General features: G+C 42.1%; 1 protein-coding gene across 2 annotated transcripts; it reads left to right on the forward strand.

Annotated features, from left to right (window-relative positions):
• The first annotated feature begins 2,808 nt into the window (after positions 1-2,808).
• Olfr784 (olfactory receptor 784) lies at positions 2,809-3,996 on the forward strand. Of its 2 annotated transcripts, XM_017313944.1 has the most exons (2): positions 2,809-3,727; positions 3,971-3,996. In XM_017313944.1, the coding sequence occupies exons 1-2, from the start codon at positions 2,809-2,811 to the stop codon at positions 3,994-3,996; spliced, it is 945 nt and encodes a 314-aa protein (XP_017169433.1). The 2 variants fall into 2 exon arrangements, with proteins under 2 accessions (XP_017169433.1, NP_666940.1); NM_146729.1 differs by lacking the exon at positions 3,971-3,996 and having other exon boundaries at positions 2,809-3,768.
• The last annotated feature ends 6,631 nt before the right edge of the window (positions 3,997-10,627 follow it).

The following is a 10,627-nucleotide window of genomic DNA, read 5'->3' on the forward strand; positions in this document are numbered from 1 at the left end:
TTTTTCCAAGCAAAGATTGTGTGATACATTATATTTTCTTAATCTCAGGTTGCTTGTCTGCATAGAATAGCCTATCTCAAGTCTCCAGTTCCTTTACAAACCACCCAAATATCCAAATGCTCGTATATCTCCTTCTGCATATTTCTGTAAACATCAAAGATCATCGATTTTCAATTATCCTTTAGTTCTTTTATGTTTGTTTTTGCATTTTTAAAATATTTTTAAAGAATAATTTGTACCTCATAGGTTGGAAATAATTCTATTAGCATTCACAATGCAGAACATATGGATTCTATTCTCTGCTTTAAATGGTTTAAATGATTATATTATGTTTCTTTATAATTCTGGTAAATTTTTTTTCTAGAGATGTCACTAGTTCTTTATTTAATAAGTGTTCTCTAAGGTGGCTTTTGGTTAGAACTTGAATGCAATCTTTCAGAAAAGCTTTTATAAAATAAAATACTTTTAAAAAACATGAATTCTGAATATAGCCCACGTTAGTGAATGCAAGCCACACTACTTTACATTTGATATTATTCATACCATGTCACTGTCTTTTCTTATTATGTCTAAAATATTTACATGTTTCTCATTTATGCAGTAGCTTACCAGGCATTTCATATCACTACACCCTGCACTATATCAATACCGTGGGAATGAGGAAAAGATGTTGCTCTCTGTAGGAGCATTACCAAACTGCTCATAATGAAAGAATGCTATGCCTGGGATGTGGGACCAGAGACAACCTAGAAGCTTTAAATAAAAAGTAAATGGAGACAGCATCCTTTGTAAAGTGGAAATACCTGAACACCAGTGTCAGTAGCCATAAAACAAATTCACTCATGAATCAGGTATGCTAATCTTTTATGGGCTGGATAAAATTGTACCAGTGAACTAACTCTAGTTAACTGTCACGGGCTAGGTTTATTACTGTGGGTGTGTATATTCATTTCCAGATGCAGACTGTTGCTCACAGGTCACTTTGTTCTATGATACAGTTCCTAAAACTAACCAGGAAATTATCTGTTATTTAACTGTTCACATTGTATGGGGTATGTAGGTTTTCTAAGCTTCAGTTTATTCAAAATAAATATTCCATTTTTTCAAAAAATTCTAAATGACTTAAATGACTACAAAACAGGTAGAATATATAACGCTTTAATATTAAATCAAATTACTCTATAAATATAAGGTATCTGTCTTACACAATTATTTTAAAATGAAAAATGGCTCATAATTTACTTGAAACATTGGCATTATATTTATAGGTTAAGCATTAGTTATTCCTCTTCTCCTAGATATTTTTCTCTATTAAAAATTGTCATTTTAAATGTAAATTAAAAAATACCTAATTTAAAAAAAAGAGAAGAAGCTACACAGAAGCACATGACCAGTGACTTAAACATTGACCTATAAACACATTCCATTTGCTTCTTTTTGTGGGTGAGAAGACAGAACATCTGGAGAAACATTGAACAGTAGAGCAGTTTTGTCTCAACTCAGTACCTATGTTTTATAGACCAGGAACCCTGTTAAGCCCTTTTCTGTATTTAATTTACAAAGACATAAAGCTGAGAGGACATCTAGTACAGATTGAATATTTTCTATCTGAAATCTTATGGACCATAAATATTTTCTATTTAGATATTTTCCCCCAGATTTTGGGGTGTCTGCACATACATGGTATCTTGGGGGTGGTACTGAAGTCTAAATATTAATAGATTTGTGTTTCATCTGTACCTCATAAACATATCCTGAAATAAATAAATTGTTAGCTCGCCTATGACTTGTCACATGAAAAAAAATTGTCATGAGGCAGAAGACAGTAAGGGAAGTCCTACCAGTAAGATAGTTTATGTTAATAGGTTCAATTGATGACTTAGTTTGAAATCATTGTGATGTTTGTGTTTCCTAGTTAATTTCTAGGAGCTGGCTCTGATTATTAGCACACCCACCTTGCTAGAATCTCATACTATAACCTTGGGTATTTTCTTCTTTAGAGATTTTCTTTCTTAAAAATGCCCTATATGTATTTATCTAAATTTGGAGTTACTATAGTGATTGGGAACACCACCATTTACTATAAATATTGTATCACTTAAGTGGCAACTTACTCAAGAGAATTAATTGAGAAATTTCCAAATACCACACACTTGAGTGTTTTATTAGACTAAATTATTGGAAAGACAGGTACAGGTGAACAGCAATGCAAGTAAGGGACTCAGTCAACTTTGAGTTAAGTGAGATTGAGTCTTATGTCATATTAACACAAGCCATAGTAATTTGGGAAGAGAGAACCTCAATTGAGAAAATACTCCAACAGACTGAATGAGCCTGTTGCATTTCCTTCACTGATGTTTGATGAGGAAGGGTGGTCCTGGGAGCAGTCTGAGAAAGCCAAATGAACAAATTAGAAAGTGAACAGCACTCCTCCATGGCCTCTGCATCAGTCTCTGCTGTCCAGTTCTGTCCCTGAGTTCTCACCCTGGAGTCCCACCCTGACAGACTTATAAGCTCTAATATGAAGCAAACTCTTTAGAGCATTTCCTTCCCATGTAACTTTTGGCCTTGGTGTTTTTTCACAATAATAGAAAACTTAACTATGACACATACCAATGAAGTCCATGAAATGAAATCTAAACTCATTAAAATATTTTTGCACGGGTTATATTGAAATTGTGCCTTTCTGTGAGTATAAAACAATGCATATTTTCCATATGTGTTAAATGTGTTAGTAGTTGTTTGGGTTTTTTCCTTTTATTTTCCCTTATTTTGTTTTATGTAGACTTACTAGGGACAAAAGGAGAGATGAAGAACCAATCTGTAGAGATTATATTCATTTTGCTTGGACTGACAGATGACCCTCAGCTACAAATTCCAATTTTCCTGTTTCTGTTTTTCAATTACATCTTGAGCCTGATGGGAAATTTAGTGATCATCCTTCTCACCCTGCTGGATCCTCGCCTCAAGACTCCAATGTACTTCTTCCTCCGGAATTTCTCCTTCTTAGAAATTGCATTCACAACTGCCTGTATTCCACGGTTCTTAATGAGTATTCTCACTGGAGACAGGACAATTTCCTACAATGCGTGTGCAGCTCAATTATTCTTCTTTTTTCTCTCACTAATCACAGAGTTCTACCTCCTGGCTGCCATGTCTTATGACCGCTTTGTAGCCATCTGCAGACCACTACACTACCCCATCATCATGAACAGCAAAGTGTGCCATCTACTGGTTCTCAGCTCTTGGGTTACTGGGTTCTTTGTCATCTTCCCCCCTTTACTCTTGGGACTCAAACTGGATTTCTGTGCTTCCAAAACAATAGACCACTTCCTGTGTGACACTTCCCCTGTCCTGCAGCTGTCTTGCACAGACACACGTTTCATAGAATTGATGGCTTTCGCCTTAGCTGTCATGACACTTATCATCACCTTGATTTTAGTGATCCTCTCCTACACACTCATCATCAAAACCATCTTAAAGTTCCCTTCAGCTCAACAAAGGAAAAAGGCCTTTTCCACCTGCTCCTCACACATGGTTGTTGTCTCCATCACATATGGGAGTTGTATCTTCATGTACATGAAAACATCAGCCAAGGAGAGGGTGAGCTTAAATAAAGGTGTAGCTGTGCTCAACACCTCTGTGGCCCCTTTGCTAAACCCTTTCATTTATACCCTAAGGAACCAGCAGGTGAAGGATGCTTTCAAACAGGTGCTTCACAGAATGTGTTATTCCCAAAACAGTGAATTAAGATTTAGACCTAAATAGTATGCTGCTGGAATGTGAATGAAAGAGGGGACTGTAATCTCCAAGTATGTCTGCTAGGAGCTATGCTTTAAGTCTCATGTGCTTTATTACCCTTTCTTTCTCAGCTCCCTTACAGTCCCTCCTCCCTCTGATACATCCTACATCATTTTAATATGAAATTAAATCAAATATCTACAGGTGAATTTTCAGAAATGTTGAGAAGTATTTTCTCTTCTGGAATTTTCTTAATCGCGTTCTCACGCCCGGCCAGGAAAGACGCAACAGACCAGAATCTTCTGCGGCAAAACTTTATTGCTTACATCTTTGGGAGCCAGGAGGGCAAGCGCCCAGCGCCCAGCCCCAAAAACGAAAGCCCCTTCAATAATGAAACCGAAACCCCTTCCCTCTTTAGGAGAGTTATATTTCGCCTAGGACGCATCACTCCCTGATTGGCTGCAGCCCATGGCCGAGCTGACGTTCACGGGAAAGGTAGAGTACAAGTAGTCATAAAATACCCTTGGCTCATGCGCAGATTATTTGTTTACCACTTAGAACACAGGATGTCAGCGCCATCTTGTGACGGCGAATGTGGGGGCGGCTCCCAACATCTCCCCCTTTCCTTTTAATAAGAGCAAATAGGCCACCCAACTAATGAGAGTGGAGATAGAGGTCAAATCCCCAGTGTGTAGGTAAAGGAGCCATGTACAGGATTAGCTCTTAGGCTCACAGGCTTTTACCCAGAGCAACCCTGACCTGCTCCCGTGTCGTTTTTCCTGGGGGAAGGGAACTAGGACACTGAACCTTCATGAAAGATGACGTATCTCCCTAGAATAGGCTCATATATGCCGCAGAGCCTTTCTACTGCAGTGCTTAGCCGTGCAACTCTCTCGGGCTGCTGAAGCACACTCACTCTATCCCGTGCAATGAGTCTAGCCTCGTGAGATGTAAGAGCTGAGTGGCCAGCGACCTATTGCCTAAGCATAGATATATCAGGGGAAGCTCCATGTTCTAGTCCTGCAAGCGCCTGGGCAATAACCACCTTGTCTCTCCTAGTTTGGGCCTTAAGCTTACAGACCAATCAAAGAAGCAACACTAATCCACAGCAAAGTGTATCTCCAAATAATATCAATCCCACCCATTCTTTAAAGAAAGAAAATGCTGAGGAGATCCAATTGGGTAATCCTTTGGTCAGGGACAGGTCCAAGCGCATGGAGTTGACCTGAAGTCTCAATTCCCGAAGGATCTGTTCAAATTCAGCCGTCCAATTCTGTAACATATACTGAAAAAGACTTTTTGACAAATTAGCTGCCCTAGTAAATTTAACATACTGAATGGAAATAACACACAATCCCGGAAACTTTTGTTCGCATCCCTGCTGAGTTATTTGTCATAATACATCTAGTTGTATCTGGACAAGATCTATGAGTTGATTAACCAGCATGAGACCTCTCTGTATCTTGACATTAGCTGAGGCCTGTTCATCTATGACTGTAGTCACTGAGGCTGACAAAGTGTTAATGGTGTCAGTCGTCTGGACCTGTCCAGACAGAGCCAAGGCTGTCTGAATCAAGGCCAAACCCAGTTCCTAGTTAGTGGTAAAAAAGCAGGAGAATACTTGAGCATTATACATCACCGTCATTGGGAGTGGAAATGTCGACATTATCCCCCAACGCTGCTCTCTTTTTATTATTGACGCCCTGGACATCACCAAGACGAGGGACATTAGTATTCCCTTGGTCAGTCTGGATTTTTCGGGTGAGTCTTTCTGGTATCCAAAATGGGTTGTCTTCATTCTGTGGGAAAACACAGATAGCTCCCCTGGATCTTATCAAAATAGGATCCGGGCCATACCATTTATTATCAAGGACATTTTTCCATTTAACCATCTCATTGGGCCTATCTGGCTCTGAACAATGACGTTCAGCCGCAGTATGGCCATGAACATCAATATTTAAAAAATTGAGTGTAAAGAGTGCCATAGACACAGACACTCTTGGTGCTCGGGGTAAAATCTCTTCAAAAGTTCCCCTCTTCTGTTTTATAAGATAGGCTTTGAGGGTGCGATGCGCACGCTCAACAATACCCTGTCCTTGAGGGTTGTATGGAAGTCCAGTCAGGTGGGTCACGTCCATCTGACGGCAGAACTGTTGGAATTTTTGAGACGTATAAGCTGGTCCATTATCAGTCTTAAGGAGTCTGGGTTTCCCCCAAGCACTCCATGCCTCAAGACAATGTTGAATCACATGTGAGGCTTTTTCTCCGGTTAACGGAGAAGCAAACATGATGCCAGAACATGTGTCAATGGACACATGGAGATATTGAAGTTTTCCAAAGGAAGAAACATGTGTAACATCCATTTGCCAGACCTGTAGAGGTCGAATACCGCGTGGGTTAATTCCCACATGAGGAACTGGCAAGAACTCACAGCAGCTTTGACATTGAGTAACAATGTCACTGGCTTCTTTTCTTGTCAAGGAGAAACGACTGCGTAATGTTTCAGCCGTCACATGAAAATTGTTATGAAAATTTCTTGCAGCCTCTACCGGGGATGATAGGGCAGCAGCCACCACTTTAGTGGCCTTATCTGCCAAATCATTTCCCAGAGCCATGGGGCCAGGTAGGCCTGAATGGGCTCTAACATGAGTAATATAAACAGGAAATCTTCTAGATAACAAAACTAATTGTATTTGCTGAAAAATATTGGCAACTCTACTGGAAGGCTTAATCACTCCAGCCACTTCTAAAAGATTTACTGCATTAACCACATAACAGGAATCTGACACAATATTAAGGGGTTCTAAAAAGGTTTTTAAAACTTCTAAAACCACTAAACATTCTACCACTTGAGGTGAATTTTCATTATATTGTTTGGATACCACTTTACCATTAGCCACATAGGCACCTATGCCAGTTTTTGATCCATCAGTATATACCACAATCCCATTTTTAAGTGGGTTTCTTACTGTTATTTGTGGAAACACAACAGATTGATTTTGGGCAAACTGTAAGATTGGATGCTTTGGATAATGGTTATCTATTTTTCCTGAAAAGGAGGTAACTAAAACTGCCCAATCATTAGATGTGGCTGCCAAGGTTTGAACCTGTGCAGCGGTATAAGGTACAATTAAAAGATATGGACTTCGCCCAAAGTGGGTGATTGCTGCTTTTAGACCTTTAAGGGCAAGCTGTGCAATTGCATCAGGATACCAATCTATTATTTTAGCTGGGGATACGTTTGGATGGATCCACAACAATGGCCCATTCTGCCACAAAACTGCAGTTGGCAATTGTGCTGTCTTAAAGACACACAAACTGAAAGGCTGCGAATCCTCAATACGTTGTAATTGTGCATTCTGTAAGGCTTTTTCCACTTTTTGTAAGGCCTGGTTAGCAGCTAGAGTAAGAGTCCTAGGGGAGGAGATATGAGGATCTCCTTCTAAAATACCAAACAAAGGCCTTAACTCAGCGGAAGGAATCTTTAAAAAAGGTCTGAGCCAATTAATATCTCCCAACAGCTTTTGAAAATCATTTAAGGTATGGAGGTGATCTCTTCTTATCTCTACCTTTTGGGGCACAATCTTATCTGGGGACACCACAGAGCCCAAGAATTGTCCTGTATCAGAAATTTGGACCTTTTCTGTGGCTATCTGTAAACCCCACTGACTTAAAGTTTTAAGTAGAAAAGGATATGCCTTTTGTAGCATGGTAAGGTCTTTATGGCACAGGAGGATGTCATCCATGTAAAGGAGCAAAATTAAAGAGGGGAATTGTTCCCTCACTGGCAAAAGAGCTTCTTGCACATAAAGTTGACACATAGTAGGACTATTGGACATTCCCTGTGGTAAGACCTTCCATTGATACCTCTTATCAGGTTCCATGTGATTAATAGAGGGGATGGTAAAGGCAAATCTGGGCCTATCCCTTGGACACAAAGGTATAGAAAAGAAACAATCTTTAATATCTATAATAATTAAATTCCAGCCACGTGGTAAGGCGGAAAGTACAGGGAGACCCCTCTGTACTGGGCCAAATAAGTTCATTTGCTCATTAATGGCTCTGAGGTCAATGAGCAGTCTCCACTTTCCTGACTTTTTCTTAATTACAAAAATTGGAGTATTCCAAGGTGAGGTAGATGGCTCAATATGGCCTAGTTTTAATTGTTCCTCTACCAGTTGAATCACAGCTTCCAGTTTTTCAGAGGATAGGGGCCATTGAGGAACCCACACTGGATTCCCCGTTTTCCATGGTATGGGCCGTGCTGCCCCAATGGCCGCTATGGAAAACCCAGACCCTGTCTGTCTTGGTTTCCATTAGGTAAGATAGGCTCTATCCTTCCCTGTTCTTGATGTCCTAACCCTTTTCCTTCTTTATAACCCATCTTTGCCATGATATTTTTTGCTTTAGTTGAATACCCTCCCGATGGGGCGTTTTCATTGGACAAAATAAGGCCCAAATGCTGCATAATATCCCTTCCCCAGAGGTTAACCGGGAGTGGGAGCACATAAGGTATGAATTTCCCTTGCTGTCCTTCAGAGGATTCCCACGTCAAGGCAACGGAGCTTATAGTGGGACATGATTGATATCCTAGGCCCTGTAATGAATGAGATGACTCTGTGGTGGGCCATGCTTTGGGCCACCAATGTGTAGAAATTATACTTTTATCTGCTCCGGTATCAAGGATGCCTTCAAACTCTTTTCCATTAATCTTAAGGCAGAGCTTAGGTCTATCATTTAAAGATACAACCAAATAGGCAGAATCATTTCCTGAGGAGCCCATCTTCTTTATCTCAGGTCCTGCAGATTTTTCCCTGGTATTATCAGGGAGGAGCAGCAGCTGAGCTATCCTATCTCCTTTACTAATAGAAAAAACGCCTTTAGGGCTTGAGCACAGGACCTGTATTTCAGGGGAATGTTGACAATCCATAACTCCAGGGTGGACTACTAAGCCCTGTAAGGTGAGTGAACCCCGGCCGAGAATAAGGCCCATGGTTCCCGGGGGCAAGGATGGTATAGGCTCCACCGGCACCGGCTGAATACTCATTTGAGGCATTAGTAGGAAGTCGGAGGCGGCACGCAGGTCCACCCTTGTGGGTCTTCCTGGGTCGCCTCTCTGACTGCTTCCTGGGTCCTGACAAACCGGTTCCCATATCTTTGAGGGCCCTGGGACCGAGGGCCCGATGACCCGTTTTTTGGCACATAAGCTGATTGACTATCAGGTGGGGGAAGGACTCTGCCCTTTATATCCCTCACAGAGCGACACTGGTCAGCTCTATGATAACCCTTGCCACACTTAGAGCAAAGAGTGAGAGTCCCTCCCTGTTTATCTGGAGCTCTGCAATCTTTCTTAAAATGCCCAGGCTTTCCGCAGTTAAAACATGTCCTCTGATTATTTCTGCCCATGGAGCGGTTCTGAGATTGAAGGATGGCGGCCGCTAAGCCTGCATTGGTGAGAGGTCCCCCAAGCTCTCGACAGACCCTGAGCCAGTCTTGTAAGCCTTTGTTCTTTCTTGGGGCTATGGCCGCTCGGCACTCCTTTGTGGCTTGCTCATAGATTAGCTGTTCTACCAGAGGCGCGGCTTGCTCTGAATCTCCAAAAATACGCTCTGCTGCCTCTGTCATTCTGGCCACAAAATCTGAGAAGGATTCCTGAGGTCCCTGGACAACTTTTGTTAATTGACCAGTGGTTTCACCTGCTCGGGAGAGCGCCTTCCAGGCCCTAATAGCCGTGGAAGAAATCTGGGCATAAGCTCCCCAATGGTAGTTTGTTTGATCAGCAGAATAAGCTCCCTGACCCGTTAACAAGTCAAAAGTCCAATCTCTCTGCTCTGGAGTCAAAGCAGCTGCGTTTGCTCGGGCCTGCGCTTGTGCAGTTTCATGCCAAAGAGCTCTCCATTCCATATATTTGCCCATACTAGGGAGAGCGGCTTTTACAACCGTTTGCCAGTCAGCAGGAGTTAGTGCCATGCCGGCGAGCCTGTCTAACTGCACCAAGGTAAAATTAGCATTGGTTCCGTATTTACGGACCGACTCGGCGAGTTCTTTAATTTGTAAGTATTCTACCGGAGCGTGGACACGCCCACCCTCGGCTCCTTCAAAGACTGGAAATGCCTGTTGTATTTTCCTTTGTTCCTCTCTGGGAATGAATGAGTCTGCGCACTGCCTCTCTGCGCACTGCCTCTCTGCGCACTGCCTCTCTGCGCATCTCTCTGCGCACTGCCTCTCTGCGCATCTCTCTGCGCACTGCCTCTCTGCGCATCTCTCTGCGCATTGCCTCTCTGCGCATCTCTCTGCGCATTGCCTCTCTGCGCATCTCTCTGCGCATTGCCTCTCTGTGCATTGCTGACGCACTACGCAGGGCGGGGGCTCCGCATAGGGCGGACCTTGAAACCGACTGCCGGGAGGTTGAACAGTACGCTGGCTTTCGCCAGCCGCTTTTGGCTTTTTTCTTGACCAATTAGCTGGCTGGTAATGGGCTGCTTCTTCCTCCCAGTCTGTTTCCTCAGAGGAGAATTCTTCATCTGCTTCAGAACTACTAAGAGCTGGCTTCCTGAGCTCATCTAGTGACGAGTATCTCCTAGAGACCTCCGCTAATCGATCTTTTTTCTTTTCTTTTTTCTTTTCCTTCCTTCTAATCTCTCCCCAGGTATTCTTACCTGACCTAAACTTTTCCTCGGGTTCAAGACCCTTGGAAAGGCCTGTATACTTATTTTGTGTACCATATTTTCTCTTTGCTCCTACTCTCTCTCCCCGCTTTACTTCTGATAGATTGCCCTGAATTTCATCCAGAATTTTCAGCCCTATCTTAATCACCTGATAACATGTGAAAAGGAACAAAAGGGCTCCTAACATTAGAAAAAATTCAAGGCCAAACATTTTCCAC

Source organism: Mus musculus, chromosome 10, assembly GCF_000001635.26.
Source record: "Mus musculus strain C57BL/6J chromosome 10, GRCm38.p6 C57BL/6J".
Taxonomy (NCBI): Eukaryota; Metazoa; Chordata; class Mammalia; order Rodentia; family Muridae; genus Mus; species Mus musculus.